This window comes from Macaca thibetana, chromosome 5, assembly GCF_024542745.1.
Source record: "Macaca thibetana thibetana isolate TM-01 chromosome 5, ASM2454274v1, whole genome shotgun sequence".
NCBI lineage: Eukaryota > Metazoa > Chordata > Mammalia > Primates > Cercopithecidae > Macaca > Macaca thibetana.
The window spans coordinates 102,203,618-102,221,609 of NC_065582.1; the positions used below are offsets into that span (position 1 = coordinate 102,203,618).

Here is a 17,992-nt window from a genome sequence, read left to right on the forward strand (position 1 = left end):
AAAGGCAATAGTAAGGGTTTCAAAATGGCAGAGAAATTTGAAAGTCTCATGAACATTCATGGTTTTGATCTGGGTTCTAGGTATATGGACTTAAAACCATTGGTTGTGAAGGCAATGGCTTAGTTTCTTCTGCTGTAGACAATGCCTGTGACAGAAGAGTAGCCATCAAGAAAACTGCCCTTACTGATCCCTAGAGTATCAAACATGCTCTACGTGAAATCAAAATTATTAGAAGACTTGACCATAGTAACACTGTGAAAGTGTTTGAAATTCTTGGTCCCAGTGGAAGCCAATAAACAGACGATGTGGGCTCTCTTATGGAACTGAACAGTGTTTACATTGCTCAGGAGTACATGGAGACTTGGCTAATGTGCTGGAGCAGGGCCCTGTACTGGAAGAGCGTGCCAGGCTGTTCATGTATCAGCTGCTACAGGGGCTCAAGTATATTCACTCTGCAAATGTACTGCACAGAGATCTCAAACCAGCTAATCTTTTCATCAATACTGAAGACTTGGTGCTGAAGATAGGTGACTTTGGTCTTGCATGGATCATGGATCCTCATTATTCCCAAAAGGGTCATCTTTCTGAAGGATTGGTTACTAATTGGTACAGATCGCCACGTCTTTTACTTTCTCCTAATGATTACACTAAAGCCATTGACATGTGGGCTGCAGGCTGCATTCTTTGCTGAAATGCTGACTGGTAAAACCTTTTTGCAGGTGCACACGAACTTGAACAGATGCAGCTGATTTTAAAATCTATTCCTGTTGTACATGAGGAAGATCATCAGGAGCTTCTCAGCATAATTCCAGTTTACATTAGAAATGACATGACTGAGTCACACAAACCTTTAACTCAGCTGCTTCCAGGAATCAGTCGAGAAGCACTGGATTTCCTGGAACAATTTTTATATTTAGCCCCATGGATCGGTTAATAGCAGAAGAAGCGCTCTCCCATCCTTACATGAGCATATATTCTTTTCCAATGGATGAGTCAACTTCAAGCCATCCTTTTCATATTGAAGATGAAGTTGATGATATTTTGCTTATGGATGAAACTCACAGTCACATTTATAACTGGGAAAGGTACCATGATTGTCAGTTTTCAGAGCATGATTGGCCTATACATAACAACTTTGATATTGATGAAGTTCAGCTTGATCCAAGAGCTCTGCCCGATGTCACTGATGAAGAAGAAGTACAAGTTGATCCCTGAAAATATTTGGAGGGAGATCAGGAAAAGTATCTGGAGGATCCTGCTTTTGATACCAATTACTCTACTGAGGCTTGTTGGCAATACTCAGATCATCATGAAAACAAATATTGTTATCTGGAGTGTAGCCATACTTGTAACTACAAAACGAGCTCATCATCATATTTAGATAACTTAGTTTGGAGAGAGAGTGAAGTTAACCATTACTATGAACCCAAGCTTATTATAGATCTTTCCAGTTGGAAAGCACAAAGCAAAGAAAAATCTGATAAGAAAGGCAAATCAAAATGTGAAAGGAATGCATTGGTTAAAGCCCAGATAGCACTAGAGGAAGCATCACAGCAAATGGCTGCAAAAGAAAGGGAAAAGAATCAGGGATTTGAATTTGATTCCTTTATTGCAGGAACTATTCAACTTAGTTCCCAAGATGAGCCTGCTGATGTTACTGATAAATTAAATGACTTGAAGAGCTCAGTGTCCCAACTAGAATTGAAAAGTTTGATATCAAAGTCAGTAAGCTGAGAAAAACAGGAAAAAGGAATGGCAAATCTGGCTCAATTAGAAGCCTTGTACCACTCTTCTTGGGACAGCCAGTTTGTGAGTGGTGGGGAGGACTATTATCTCATCAATCAGTTGTGTGAGGTAAGGAAGGATGAACAACTTGAGAAGGAAAACACACTAGTTACTTGGACAAGTTCTCTAGCAGGAAAGAAGATACTGAAATGCTAGAAACTGAGCCAGTAGAAGATGGGAGGCTTGGGGAGAAAGGACATGAGGAAGGACTTCTGAACAACAGTGGGGAGTTCCTCTTTAACAAGCAGCTCGAGTCCATAGACATCCCACAGTTTCACAGTCCAGTTGGGTCACCACTTAAGTCAATACAGTCCACATACCTTCTGCTATGAAATCTTCCCCTCAAATTCCTCATAAAACATACAGCAGCATTCTGATACATCTGAACTAAAACACTCAGCAGACATTTATCTTTGTATTCTTCAGGAAATGTGTTTTGTCTTCTTTTATTACTAGTGTTTAAGTCATTTTTTACTTGAATCAGATGGTGTCATTTAGTAAGGATTTTATGAGTTATTGGTTTTTAAAATCCAAACTTTCTTTTTCTACATGTGAGACAGTTTTCATTTTAACTGGCATGTCATTTGCACACAAAAATAAAGACTAGAGCAAAATAATGTAACTCAGGAGGAGAAAAGAAATGCACTAAGTAAAGAACATTCTCTCATAGAACAATGATCTGTTTTACAGGAAACAAACCTTGCCTTGAAATTTATACAGTGAGACTGTACATAATTGCATGAAAGTAGCTATTTTTTCTAAGACATTTTTCATTCATGAGTATTTTCAAGTTGTTCATACTGTACACATTTCTTAAAACACATGATACCGGCAACAAGTGAAAATGAATGCCGAATTAGGTACACATGTGTTATCTACCTCAAGGTAACAAGAGTATGTGGCAAAACATATACCACTCTTAGTGCTTCACAAAATGCACTTCTATTTAGCCAGTGTTTATTGTAGTAAACTATTCTTAGTAAAATTCATTCATTGTTTATAAATGTTCTGGTATGCATTCTTCATAGTAAAGTGTTAATACATCACATCTTATTTATTTTAGCAAATCAGTATATTTTCTGTATTTAATTATAAAAATTGGCTTAGTTTTAAAAACTTATTTGCAAATACACTTTTTCCATTTGTCACTATGGTTTGTTGCCTACCTAGCTGAATCTATAATGTCAGCTTATTCTAAGGCTGTCCATGTACTTAATTTACTTAAGTGTTCATTTCAAGTAACATACTCACTGTGTATAGGAATTTGTATTTTGGAGGTGCTTGATCTATCTACAAAGAAAAATTAATTAGGAATTACTTTATTATAAAATGCTCCTAGAAGTCTTAATTGTGTTTGTTTTTTTAAAAAAACGAATGTTAGACTTGTGTGCATGGAAGTAATTAAGGTGCATCATTATTGTAGTTTAAAAGTTGTACATGACAAGATATTTTGTTTTTACTGTGTGTTTTTACTGAATGATCTATTCCCCATCCCAAGGCAAGCATGAATAAAATTAGGTTAAATGTAAAAAAAAAAAGAAGACATTTATGCAGCCAACAGACACATGAAAAAATGCTCATCATCACTGGTTATCAGAGAAATGCAAATCAAAAACACAATGAGATACCATCTCATGCCAGTTAGAATGGTGATCATTAAAACGTTAGGGAACAACAGATGCTGGAGAGGATGTGGAGAAATAGGAATGCTTTTACACTGTTGGTGGGAGTGTAAAGTAGTTCAACCTTTGTGGAAGACTGTGGCGATTACTCAAGAATCTAGAACTAGAAATACCATTTGACCCCGCAATCCCAATCCTGGGTCTATACCCAAAGGATTATAAATCATGCTACTATAAAGACACATGCATACGTATGTTTATTGCAGCACTATTCACGATAGCAAAGACTTGGAACCAACCCAAATGTCCAACTGGATAAAGAAAATGTGGCACATATACACTATGGAATACTATGCAGCTATAAAAAAGGATGAGTTAATGTCCTTTGCAGGGACATGGATGAAGCTGGAAACCATCATTCTCAGGAAAGTATCACAAGAACAGAAAACCAAACACCACATGTTCTCACTCATGGGTGGGAACTGAACAATAAGAACACTTGGATACAGGGCGGGGAACCTCACACACCAGGGCCTTTCAGGGGGTGGGGAGCTGGGGGAGGGATAGCATTAGGAGAAACACCTAATGTAATGTAAAATGACGAGTTGATAGGTGCAGCAAACCAACATGACACATGTACACCTATGTAACAAACCTGCACATTGTGCACATGTCCCCTAGAACTTAAAGTATATATATAAAAGAAGAATAAACTGGTCTGCCATGGGAAACACAGAATCTAATAAAGATCAACTATGGCAATAGGGTATGAAGAAGTTAAGATGAGTCTGCACCAAAAGAAAAAAAAATCCTAAAAATTTATGTTTTGGGAAAGAATATTAATTTAAAGCGTACTTCCAAACCCCATTACCCTTTTCGGCCTCAGAAATATAACCTCCAGCTCTTTTCAGAAAAAACACTATGTAGTCCTTTAATGACCAGTAGTTCAAATTATCTAATCACTGACACAGAATATCTCTGATGAAGAAATGTTTTGTTTGAAATAGCTAGAAATTGACTGCCTAAGAAAGGAAACAGGATTTTAGCAAAATGACATATAACAGTGGCATGCTATAAAGGTACGATCTATAATTTATGAATTGTGAATGAACCAAAGTCTAGCTTAGCTATCTAAAACTAAGGTTTAGGAAAAAGGGGTGTATATGTATGTGCCGTTTGTGCTGCTCACTGAATTATTATATTGGAAGCCCATACTATATTGTATGACATCCTACCTATTACTTAGTTTTGATGTAGATATTGGTAATAAATTGATGAAGCCTTATTGAATTCCTTCCTTTTGCCTGAAATATGTTCAGTTACATTTTATTGGAATCTAAAAACTTCAAAAATTGGGTAGTGTTTTGTAAACTACAATCCAATTCCACATTTTAAAAATTAGCACAATGAGGAATAAAGAGGTTTTAAAATTTACATAAAGTCATATAACAGCATCATAAGGAATAGAATACATGTCTTCCAATTTGTAGTTCAATGCAATTTTCACCACACAACAGTTTTTTCTCCTTAGAGAAAAAATTTCTCTAAGGAAATTTTTTTTCCTTTCTTAAGGAAATTTGAATTCTATTAACTTCAGAGCATACAAATGTGCTTTTAAGATAATTCTCTGAAGCAAAGAACAGAAAATGAAAATAGTATAGGGTAATATAATTTCTTAGTGCAGAACTAAAAAGAAAAAATCATTCTAGATTTTACCAGGTTTACTATTATTTATTTTGCTTTTGAAGAATTATTTTAAACTAACATTACAAATAAAATATTGCTTCACCTTTCAAGTTGGTGATAGTAAAAAAGAATGATAATATCCAGAATAGGTAAGAATATGAAGAAACAGGCATGATCATAGGAAGAAAAAACTGGCACAAACTTTTGGAAGGTAATTTGACAATATGTATCAAATGTCTTAAACGGTGTCTGCCTTTGACTAGGCTATTTTACTTGGAGAAAGTTATCTGCAATGAGTTAGCTACAGGGATGTTCATTAAAGCATCTGTCCCCAATCTTTTTGGCACCAGGAAAGGGTTTTGTGGAAGAAAATTTTTCCACGGATAGGTAGGAGTGGATGGTTTTGGGATGAAACTGTTCCACCTCAGATCATCAGGCATTAGATTCTCATAAGGAACATGTAACGCAGTTCACAACAGGGCTCATGCTCCTATGAGAATCTAACGTTGACGCTGATCTGAAGGAGGTAGAGCTCAGGTGGCAATGCTAGCTCCTTGCTCACCTCCTGCTGTGACCAGGCCATGGACCAATGCTGACTTGTGGAGCCCTGCTTTAGAGCATTACTTTCAACAGCAAATTAGAAACATTTAAAATGTCCAATAATTGGAACTCACTAAAGAAATTATAGTACACAGTAAAGTCACGTAAGAAAGTATTTTATAACACTAACAATAATATAGAAGTTGTAAAATGTTTAAGATAGTTTACATGAGAAAAGAACCGTTCATTTTGATTTCATGTTTATAAAAATATATTTAAAGTCAGGTTGAAAGAAAAATATACCAACTAGAAGAACAGACACATAAAAATATCCTTCCACATGATACAAGACACAGACTTGTTCCTTCCTGTCTTTGGATACTGTAAATGTGAGGATATGATGTCTGGAGCTAATGGAGTCCTCTTTTAACTATAAAGTCAATTATTACTAAAATTCTGAGAATGATGGAGCAGCAAGATGAAATGCACTTGATAACATTCTTGAACTTTGGAACTAATCTTGAACTTTCCATGTCTGATCTCAACATATGGAATAATAAATTTCTTAATATTAAAAAATAATCTCCCACAATACCAAATACAGCCAGTTAACTTTAAGGATTACGAATATACTTTTAAAGTATATAGTTAGGACACTCTAAATTCATCTAAGTTATTTTTTAAATGAAATAATGAAAATAGCTAAATGTTTATTTTAATATCAACCAAAAGATATTTAATCCCAGTGGAAATGAATATGGGATTTCAGTTTCATCTACAGGTAACTTTAGATGGATACCTATAGCAATTTTTAAAAGTACTTTGCCCAAGAGTTCCCTGTGAGAGCAGGTTTAGATGTGTAGTGACCTGAGAATCAACTTACCCTCAGTTTTCTTTGGGTCATGGCCGTTTCTAGGGCAATTTCTCTTAATGGATCCCTGGTGATGTCAAGCATGGACGCTTTGATTGTGTCTCCCGGATACAAGCTCAACCGAGACTGCCTAAGGGCCATTTTGGCTTGCAGCTGCATCAGTTCTTCTTCTTGCCGTTTTAGCATGATCTCTTGATTAATTAAGTTGCCTTCAAAGGGTGTTTCATATTGTCTGCTATATAGAAAAGAGGAGACAGGTGAGGATTGGGAGGAAAACAATTGTTTTAAGGCTAATCAAGCAAACTTCATTTTAAGTAAGGTTGCAAGAGCTTAAACAAATTTTATTTTCCCATCTCAGAAGAATCTTTGCATTACATAGTATAGTATGAAGAAATATATAGGCTGGGCATGGTGGCTCATGCCTGTAATCCCAGCACTTTGGGAGGTGAGGCGGTTGGATCACTTCAGTCCAGGAGTTCGAGACTAGCCTGGGCAACATGGTGAAACCCTGTCTCTACAAAAAATACAAAAAATTAGCTGGCCAAGGTGGCACACACCCATAGTCCTGGCTACTCAGGAGGCTGAGGCGTAGAATTGATTGAGCCTGGGGGTGAGGGGGTTGAGACTGCAGTGAGCTGGGATGGTACTACTGCACTCCACCCTGGGTGACAGAAGAAAGGAGAGGAGAGGAGACTGAGAGGGGAAGAGGAAGGAGGAGAGAGAGGGGAAAGGGGGGATGGGGGAGGGGGAAGGGAAGGAAATATGTATTTGATCTTTGTCCCCAGTTCTTGACAATGAGCTCCTAAAACCCTTGAAGTCTCTTGGGTGTTAGGAGCCTCTTGTTGTAGTAATGAAACTCTGATCATACTACCTATATAAAACAGAATTTGGACATTACTCCCTGCTCTCCCTATTCCCTTAGGTAGCTTTATCTTTCTTCAAGGCACCATCATTATATGGCAGTATTATTATTTACTTGCTTTTTCATAGTTATTGGCTATCTCTCATTTCCCTCAAGGGACTTTCTGTGTTGTTCACAACTCTATCTCCAGTATCTAAAAGCACCTAGTACATGGCAGGTGCTCAATGATTACTTGTAAAGTCAATAACTGAATGTAATTTTATGGCTCACTCTCACTTAAGGGGAGGGTCAAAGATAATAATAAGACCTTGAATGCACACATTTACACTCAAACCTGTTATTTTCATAAAATATTACAGTCTTCTAGCTAAAATTATTTCACATCAGAGCTACTAAAAGGTAGCAAAAATAATTATCACTGTTATCTCTCCAAATATGATATCTAACCAAAACTTCTATAAAAACTGAAAAGTTTGAGACAAAAGTCAAAAACAAAAACAACTCTGTTTGGAGTGGAAACAAAGGTTACCTCAACAAGCAGAGAGGCACAGAGGCAGTGGGAACGTACTATGTATAAACTTACTTCAAAAGCTAATATATAAAAAGGCTTAGAAATTCTCTTTGGAAACCACTTTGAATGCCCTTTTTGGTCACTGAAAGACACTTTTGATAGCTCAGAATAAAAAAATTACTCATTCTGCTGCATCTGACTCATAATTTCCTGTTAATCTCCCCCCACCCCACTACGATACAAATCAATAGCACTCTCTGGATCTGTTTTGCCATTTTATTCCAGCTAAAGGGAATGGAAACTTTTGTAAAGAAGCATGCAACATGTACAAATACAGCACTATTTATACATTTTACAAATGTGTGACCTAAAGAAGAAAATAGGACTCCTGACTACGTACCAGCATGTTAAGGATATTATCAGAGTGTATTCTGCAAGTGAATAGGAATTTGGACAGTATTTCAAGCTAATGTGTATTTAAGTGGGCAGAAAAAAGATGGAACTAGTAAAAAGAAATAGAGTTTAGCAACGTAACATTAGACAATACATACATACAGCTAACAATCTATTTCCTGAAACATTTTTCTTTCACCTAAACCTATATCTATCTCAGATGCTATGAACACCACATGGGCTTTTTCTTCCCATAAAGTATGAAAAAAAAATATAGTTTACCCCTTAAACATAGATTTGACAAATACGGTGGCCTTCATGTTTCCTTAAATAAAATATGGAAACAATCAAAATTAAGATTCTCTCATAACCTTGACACTTTTGAGGTTCCTTATCAAGAAAATTAACATAAGGCTCCCAAAATGATTTAATTTTGCTTCAATGAGTATGTTTTAAAATTTAAAAACCCAAACCAAATTGGCTATAAATCAATTGTTAACACATATCCCAATGCTTCTTCAGGTGTTATCTCTATTTCTATTGTTTATATTAAAAGCAAGAGTTTTCAATTGGCTAAAGTGGGCATAATAGTAACTATTCATAGGTTCCAAATTAGATGCATAGAGAAAAGTCACTTCTAAAACACATTCTCCCTCAATTCAACACTGAGCTTTGTGCAATTCAATATTGGTTTCTTATTGTTGTTATTCCCACATGCTTTTGCTTCATTAGAAAAACAGAGTAAACAGACAACCTACAAAATGGGAGAAAATATTTGCAAACTATGCATCTGACAAAGGTCTAATAGCCAGCATCTATAGGGAACTTAAATTTACAAAAGAAAAACAAACAACTCCATTAAAAAGTGGGCAAAGCACATGAAAAGACACCCTCAAAATATGTGCAGCCTACAAGCACTGAACAAAGCTTCATATCACTGATCATTACAGAAATGCAAATCAGAACCACAATGAGATACCATCTCACACCAATCAGAATGGCTATTACTAAAAAGTCAAAAAATAATATATGCTGGTGAGGTTGCAGAGAAAAGGGAACACTTACACAGTGTTGGGAGTGTAAATTAGTTCAACCATTGTGGAAAACGATATGGAGATACCTCAAAGCTAAAAGCAGAATGACCATCAGACTCAGCAATCCCATTACTGGGTATATACCCATAGGAATATAAATCATTCTACCATAAAGACACATACACACGAATGTTCACTGCAGCACTATTTACAATAGCAAAGACATGGAATCAACCTAAATGTTCTAAATGTTCATGAATGACAGATTGTATGAAGAAAATGTGGTACATATGCACAATGGAATACTATCCAGCCATGAAAAAGAATGAGATCATGTCTTTTGTGGGAACATGGATAGAGCTGGAGGCTATTATCCTTAGCAAACTAATGCAGGAACAGAAAACCAAATACCACATGTTCTCACTTATAAGTTGGAGCTAAATGACAAGAACTTCTGAACACAAAGAAGGAAACAACAGATACTGGGGTCTAATTGAGCAGGGAGAGTGGGAGGAGGGAGAGGAACAGAAAGGATAACTGTTGGGTACTGGGCTTAATACCTACTTGACAAAATAGTATGTACACAAACCCCCGTGACAAGTGTTTATATAACAAACCTTCACATGTACCCCCAAACCGAAAATAAATATTAAAAAATAAAAAGAAAAAGAAAACTGTGTAACATAAAGCATAGATCTTTGTCTCCTACCTCTTTGTCCAAAATTATCAAAATGGGGTCATCACAAGGACACAGTAATATAAAATGCTATTATGCAAATATAGATTGCTTTACGTAAATGAATACTTACCGGAGTTTTCCTCAAAGAAAAAAAATTAGACTATTTTAAAAAGTACAAGAAACAAAAGAAACAACTTTAATTAAAAGTGGACCATTAGCCCAGGCGCAGTGGCTCCCACCTGTAATCCCAGCACTTTGGGAGGCTGAGGTGGGTGGAGAACTTGAGGTCAGGAGTTCAAGACCAGCCTGGCCAAAATGGTGAAACCCCATCTCTACTAAAAATACAAAAGTTAGCTGGGCGTGGTGGCAGGCTCCTGCAATCCCAGCTACTTGGGAGGCTGAGGCAGGAGAATTACTTGAACCTGGGAGGCAGAGGTTGCAGTGAGCCGAGATAGCGCCACTACATTCCATCTGGGCAGCAAAGTGAGACTCCATCTCAAAAAAATAAAAAAAAAGTGGACCATTAACTAAAGAATAATTTTAGTGTAAAGTATTTAATTATGTAGACTCTGAACTGTGAATAGTCTGTTTTAATCACATGGTTAGGGTTACCTGACCTATTAATAGTTTACAAGTGTGAAACAGTGTCTGGCAGAATTAATTAGCTAAGGGGCAAGTTTCTGTTTATTTCCAAGTGATTCTTTTCTATTTGGTGGCACCTGAATTAAACAAACTGAAATTCAGAATTAGAAAGGATTCCCACATTTTAGAAGTAAATTCTGAAGCAACTTCTGGTTCTCTAATATATTACAAATTTGAAATTAATGCTTAGCATTAACTACATCTTTTGTTCACATAAGGGACCTGGGCATACACGAGAAAGACACACATCACTGCTGACTTGACACCTTTCAGTTTAAACAACATAAATCAACACACAGCTATAATACCACCATCCTAAGCTGAGCACAAACATAATATTGACACCTTATAAGAAATTCACTAAGTACGTCACTATGAAAATGAACTCTAAATAGCCTAAATCACGCTTTAAAAAAAATACCGCATAACCTCTTTTAAGCCAGGAAAGATACAGTGAATAATTAACTTTTTACATAATAGGTTACTTAGTGGTAACCTGCTCACTATTCATTCAATAAATAAATACTCACTGAAAGCTTGCTGGCTGAGCCTATTCCAACCTTTCAAGACAGGTATTATTCTCTTAGAAATCAAGGTTTACTATCTTCTCACAGATTTTTAATCCCATGCCTTCAACTTCCTGTTATTTTATATTCATACTGATAATTTAAAAAATTAAGCACAACTATAAATAATTAGAGCAAATCATCATGATTTTAAAAGATTCCAATACTCTGTCTTTCATATAATTGATGAATTTCTGAGAACTTTTACAAAAACAAAGAGAGCTAAGGGAAAGGCAGAGAAAAGGAAAATACAAAAAATAAAGGGAGAAGGATAATAATAAAAAAATTATAGTTGATTCATGCCTGTAATCCCAGCACTTTGGGAGGCTGAGGCAGGTGGATCATTTGAGGTCAGGAGTTTGAGACCAGCCTCGCCAATATGGTGAAACCCCATCTCTACTAAAAATTCAAAAACTAGCCAGGCGCAGTGGCGCATACGTGTAATCCCAGCTACTTGGGAGACTGGGGCAGGAGAATTGCTTGAACCTGGGAGATGGAGGTTGCAGTGAGCCGAGATTGCGCCACTGCACTCCAGCTTATGTGACAGAGCAAGACTCCGTCTCAAAAAAAAAAAAATTTTTTTTATTTAATTCAAATAAAAAACAAACACTGGTCACTGGAAATGTATCATCACTACTTTTTCATGACATACCTTGGTCTCTGTGACTGGCTTTGACTTAAGGTTTCATCTACCTCTGGGAGACCACTGCTGGATTCAAACCTCTTTGAGGCTTCACTTCTTTTCACTAATTATGAATGAAAAAGAAATAATGGCACAGGTGATACAAACATGAGAGTAATTTTATTTAAAACTCAAACACTTAGCAGACAGAGTTGTACAAATCAAATTCACAGAACAAAATTAATGACATAATGTTATTAAACTCTTTTGAGGTAAATCATGTTACTTTTAAAGACAATGAATTATTATCTCTGTAATGAAAAGGACTACATCATTATTTGATGAAACTGCTATCTAGTTCTTATACTACTATTAAGCAACCAGCAGTGTTTTTTCAATTTTGCAATTTTAGACAGTATTATTCTTTCTGACAATTTATATTAATATTTCAACACTATTGAAAATAATAATAATCATGGTTTCTCACAAACAGTTTGCTTGTTTCAGATGCCTCCTACCTTGTCTGAAATCTGATTCAGAGGAAATAACAGATGGACTTTCACTGGAGGTGCTAAAGACATCACCATGGTAAGTTTTGTATCTTCGAACTGGTTCTAAAAGGATGAAAACACACAGATTAGAAAACAAACTCATTAGCTATTCCACATAAATCAAAATATTACTTTTAATCTTGTGGGACTAAAACATTTTATACATTGCTTTAAATTTACCAATCGCTGGAGTGTATTCAAATAATGAGTTCCAATTTTTGAGTTGGTTATGAGCATGGACTCTGGAGTCAGACTGCCTCAGTTTGAATCTCAGTTCCACCACTTTCTAGTGTGTGACCTTAGAAAAGTAATTTAACCTCCCCATGACTCTTCTTTTAATTCAGCCAGAAACGGGGTATAATAATAGTGCACATCTCATAAGACTGTGAGAATTAACTGAATTAACATATGCAAAGCTTTTAGAGCGGATACTATGTAAGCATCATTATTACAGTTTTTGAATGTTTACTATGTGTAATTCTGTTAGATTCTATGAGGAATAGACACTCCAAAGACAAAACAATCTCAAAGAATTTGAAATGTGGAAGATAAATAACCCAATACTTAATTTGACACAGAATGCTTAGTTCCACCAGAATAAGATAAGCATTTGGAAGGGGTTACTGCGTAGGTTTGTACAGAGTGTGCACTGTACAAGGGGGCCGGGCCCAGGGGCAAGTGTGGACTAAAATCTAAATCCTACCTTCTAAGTATTTCTGAACCATCCCCTCTCCTTCAGCCCCACTGTTTGTATCATTGAGCACTATTCATGTCACTCCTGAACTACTACCTGTCTCCTAAATCCCCTTTCTGCAGTTTTGCTCCTTTGCATAATTCACATTACAGAAAGTAAACTTCCCAGAAATGAAAACCTGAGCTATTATATTTCTTAAAATCCTTGAAACTAGAGTCTTCAACATACAGTTTAAAAACTTCTTAGCTTGGTATTCAAAGCCTTTTATAAGCTGGTCCTCAACTAGATTTATTTTATTCTTTAGAGACAGGGTCTTACTTTGTTGCCTAGGCTGGAGTGCAGTGGTGCAATCTAGCAAGTACCTGGTACATAGCAAGCACAAAATTAATATTTTCTGAGAGAATAAATGTATATAAGTGGTACATAAAGGTCACTGGTGATTTTTAGGAGAACTATTTTCATTGCATGAATAGGTCAGAGGCCAAATCAGAGAGAGTTAAAGAATAACTAGATGGTAAGAATTTGAGAAAATGAGTACACAGTATTCTTTCAAGAATTTTTGAGCATTTGGGAAAGAAAAAAAGATTTAAAAAAATAGAGAGTTTTTTTTTTTTTTTTTTTTTTTTTTTGCACAGAGGAATGAATGTCTGTGCTTGATTTCAGGTGGTGGATAACAGGCCCGTTGAGTGGGAGAGACTGAAGTTGCAAATGGTAGTGGGAAAAACTGATAAAAAATGTGTTGAAGAAAACAGGAGATGGAAAAAAGAACACATGTGGGATGAGTAGACTGGCAAGGAGGAAAAATCTTTCCTTCTTAAAAGAAGTAACAAACAGACAAGGGAAAAGGTGAAAATACAGAGGCAATCCGAGGATGTTCATGTCAGAAAGTTGCCTGGAAAAAAAAAGTCAATCACCTCTTGGGAGCCTGTTTGGCTGAAGCTTGAGAAGATTAAAGAAATTCTGCTGTGAACAACGTTGATGAAAGTCAGCAAAACGTACATGAAAGCTTTCATGTAGCCATAAAGATGTAGGATAGGCTAGAATATCTAAGTTTTAGTGGAACCAATCAGAATTTTCTTGTGTCTTTTTTTTTTTTTTGGACACTGAAGAAAAGAGACCTTGGGAAGTAGCTAAAACTGGGGAGTGACACGAAGTGCACGGCAGTAGAGAATCAAGGTTGGTGCGGAATTGTTTTTTGCTAGTCTGCAAACCTGAGGACAGTCTTCATTCACATGATGAAATTATTCCTTATGTTAGAAGGTGTTTAATAGACATTCTTAACAGAAAAAGAAGAAAAAATGAAATAGTTAAATGGTACCACAGAAACCAGGTTTGTGGAACCAGAATAGGGATGATGAACTGGAAATTGAGAGGTTATGCCCCAGAAAGGATAAGTCATGTTGAGACAAAGCTTTAAATAAATGCGAGAAGTATAGATGACTGGCCACAGACTCCATGGAGAGAAAGTTCTGCACTGCTTCTAGGATAATGTTTACTTGGAGAACTAGGAGTAATATTGCATACTTGACTTGTCTAGCTTTGGGTATGGTGAACAGAAATATCAATAATACAACAATTGAGTTTTAAAACTGAAAAATCAAGGTATTTACCAGTACTTTTTTTCCTAAATGATTGCATCCTATCACAGGAAAGTCTTATGGTAAACTAAACAATTTAAAATAATCCTCTGGCTTACTATGAATGTAATCTGAAAGGACTATAGAAGATGGAAAACAATAATTTTATTTAATACTAATTTAAATTGAATGAATATGGTACATTATATACAAGTTATATTTTTACTTAGGAAGAACTGCTATTTTCAAGGAACACCAAAGTACATTTGTTTTATTGTTACAGAATCCTCATGCTAAATTTTTAAGGAAATTTTCCAAAAAAACTTAACCAAACTGCAAACCTGGAATTGCAACACACAGGACAGTAAGACCAATAAGGCCATGGATAAGAACCAAATCTAAACAGGCAGTATGGTTTTAATATCTTACAGAGAAAAGTAGAAGTCACAATAAACCTATTCAATAAACTGAGTAAATAACTTTTAGTCAATTGGATGTTACACCTTGTTACAATTTCACACCCCATATTAAGTAATAAATGAATTTATTGTTTCACAACTATTTTTGCAAAGTGGCTGTAACATCATAAATAAATTTTAATCTGAATTTCCATTCTTTGGTGGTACTTTATAATTGTTCTCATATTGTTTCACATATCCATATTTCCTCACCCTTACTACTACCCTATGTTTTATTTTCTTTTTTCTTCAGTTTACTCTGACACTACTAATACACTTTTTTCAATCTCTGGGTTCCTTCTGTAAGACAAATAAACGCAACTTTGACTAACCATTCTTAAAAACATAATAAATCATTTTCCCTTGATGAACTATTGGTCTGTAAATGTTTTCAGTAATATACCTTCGGGGAGGAGGTTATTACCTTATGATACTTTACTGTTTTATAATAATAGAGCACTGGTACTCCAAAACACAAATAGGATAACTTGCTTTGCCTATTAGGGGTAGAAAGACTTTTTTCTTTTTCTTCTAATACTGAGGTAGGGGTGGGTGTATCTATGTTAACTGAAGTAGTAAGAATCTTTTTTGTGAGCTTCTTATGTTCTGAAGTGTGTCTTGAAAAATTTCTGAATAATCAATTTAACGTTTTCAGGTGTTGTTATGAAAGTACATATTCTTTACCAAGAGAGTCTTGCAGTGGTATATATGGAGAGGCACATTTTCCATGTTTACAGGTCATCTGAGCAGAAACATTTCTTGGTTCTCTGAGATGACCTGCACATAAAGGTATCTAGTAGGCACTAACCAGATAAAAGTGGTTTTCTTCTTCTGTTCTGGTCTGCTGAAGAGAGGTAATATCTAATTATAAATGAGGTATGCTAACATTATTAACTATTTTTCTTTTTAGAGGATTCAGACACACAAACATGTTTTCTATTTTTGAGTGTATAATTCCAGCACTTTAGATTTGGTACAGATCCCAGGAATGTGGTATTAATCGGGTGATTTTCAAAAAATTGTGTATGTGGAAACTTCTAAACAGACACAAAAATAAAGAGTATGATGAATCTTCATGTACCCATTTCCCAGTACCAACAAAACCTGGCTGGTAGTTAAACTAGAAAGTATCAGGTTATTATTATGATTTTTTTAAACCAAAAGGATGCTTCTACATACTTACAGAATATTACAAAATTTTCTTTTTTCTTTTTTTTGACACGGAGTCTCGCTCTGTCACCCAGGCTGGAGTGCAGTGGCGCAAGCTCTGCCCCCCAGGTTCATGCCATTCTCCTGCCTCAGCCTCCCGAGTAGCTGGGACTACAGGCGCCCGCCAGCACGCCCGGCTACTTTTTTTTTTTTTTTTGTAATTTTAGTAGACATGGGGTTTCACCATGTTTGCCAGGATGGTCTTGATCTCCTGGCCTCATGATCCGCCCGCCTCGGCCTCCCAAAGTGCTGGGATTACAGGCGTAAGCCACCGCGCCTGGCCAGAATATTACAAAGTTTTCTGAATGCCAAAATTCTTGAATCATGTGCAACGGACCTATTAGAATAACCAATACACATTTTATAAAATGCACATGTAGCCACCTTCATTGCAATGTTATAACTGTAATGGCAAAATTTTAAGCTTTCACCATTACAGTTGTCAAATTGAATTTATTTGCCTTTTGTGGGGTTGAAATTAGTCTCAATATCTAATTTGTTGGTTTGCAAATTTCTTTTCTCAGCTAGTAAATATCTAAATGAAGTCTACAATGTAAAAATTAGTGTACTAGGGTCCATTCAGAATCATAATTATTCCTTATTTTACTAGACAATTTCCTTCTTTTTGACTTCCTATGAGTACTTAGTTTTCAGTTACAGAAAATGAAGTTTCAGCAAAAGATCACAGTGTTAGAAATATTAATAAGAAAAGAGCAAATGGGAGGGTAAAATCAGCCTAGGTTTTACGTCACCAAATGTGATGTCCCCCAAAAAGAAGTACCAAATAGGGTGTGTGTAAATAAATGTACACAAACACATAAAACTTATATCAATATATTCTCTCCAAAACCATTTTGTAGAATAGTCATGAAAGAATGAAAAGAATAAGGACTAATGAAGAATGGCTTAAAGAATTAAGATTTGGGCCATCATATTGGATTATGCCTGTAATCCCAGCACTTTGGGAGGCTGAGGCAGGTGGACCGATCGAGCCCAGGAGTTTGAGACCAGCCTGGGCAACATGGTGAAACTCCATCTCTCCAAAAAAAAAAAAAAAAAAAAAAAAAAAAAGCAGGCGTGGTGGCACATGCTTGTAGTCCTAGCTACTTGGCAGGCTGAGGCAAGAGAATTGCTTGAGCCCAGGAGGCAGAGGTTGCAGTGAGCTAAGACGATGCCACTGCACTCTAGCCTAGGAAACAGAGCGAGACCCTGTCTCAAGAAAATACAGAAAACAAAGAATTGAGATTTGGACAGCAGTCTAGTTATACAGATTCTATAATCACATATACTCTGAAATTAGAAGATACCCTTTCATCTCTAGCACTATTTTACCATAATTAAAAGTATACTTTTTGTCAGAATATGAGGTATAAAAACTTAACAAATATTTTATTAGCCTTTACCTGTAATCTTGTCCTCTGAACAAAATTCACAGTGACTCTATTATATTGATGCCATTTATACAGCAACAATGAAAAGCAGTTTTTCAACAGGCAAGTGTGTTTTGCCATAAGTTCTTGACAACTAAGAGTGTCAATTTCTGCCACCACTTAACACAATTAGCACTTTTATCATACAAAGTTGTGGCATGTGATCATGTACACTAGAGTTTAAATGTTTAGGAGATCAGACTTGGATTATGAAGACCTGCATAATATTCTGGGATTATATAAAGCTATTTCAAATGAAA

The 17,992-nt window shown here is 35.9% G+C and overlaps 1 protein-coding gene and 1 pseudogene across 10 annotated transcripts in view; one reads left to right on the forward strand and one right to left on the reverse strand.

Moving 5' to 3' along the window:
- On the forward strand, positions 1-3,010 carry LOC126954688 (mitogen-activated protein kinase 6-like; annotated as a pseudogene). The gene has a single exon (XR_007725692.1). The product of XR_007725692.1 is annotated as a mitogen-activated protein kinase 6-like (transcript).
- PTPN13 (protein tyrosine phosphatase non-receptor type 13) overlaps positions 1-17,992 on the reverse strand; it is a 223,872-nt gene that overhangs the window by 95,157 nt on the left and 110,723 nt on the right. For all 9 annotated transcript variants that reach the window (XM_050790402.1, XM_050790400.1, XM_050790397.1 and 6 more), the window contains 3 exons: positions 12,332-12,427; positions 11,844-11,937; positions 6,517-6,739 (listed from right to left, as the gene is read on the reverse strand). In XM_050790402.1, coding sequence (XP_050646359.1) covers positions 6,517-6,739; positions 11,844-11,937; positions 12,332-12,427 — 413 coding nt within the window. The remainder of the gene's footprint in view (positions 1-6,516; positions 6,740-11,843; positions 11,938-12,331; positions 12,428-17,992) is intronic.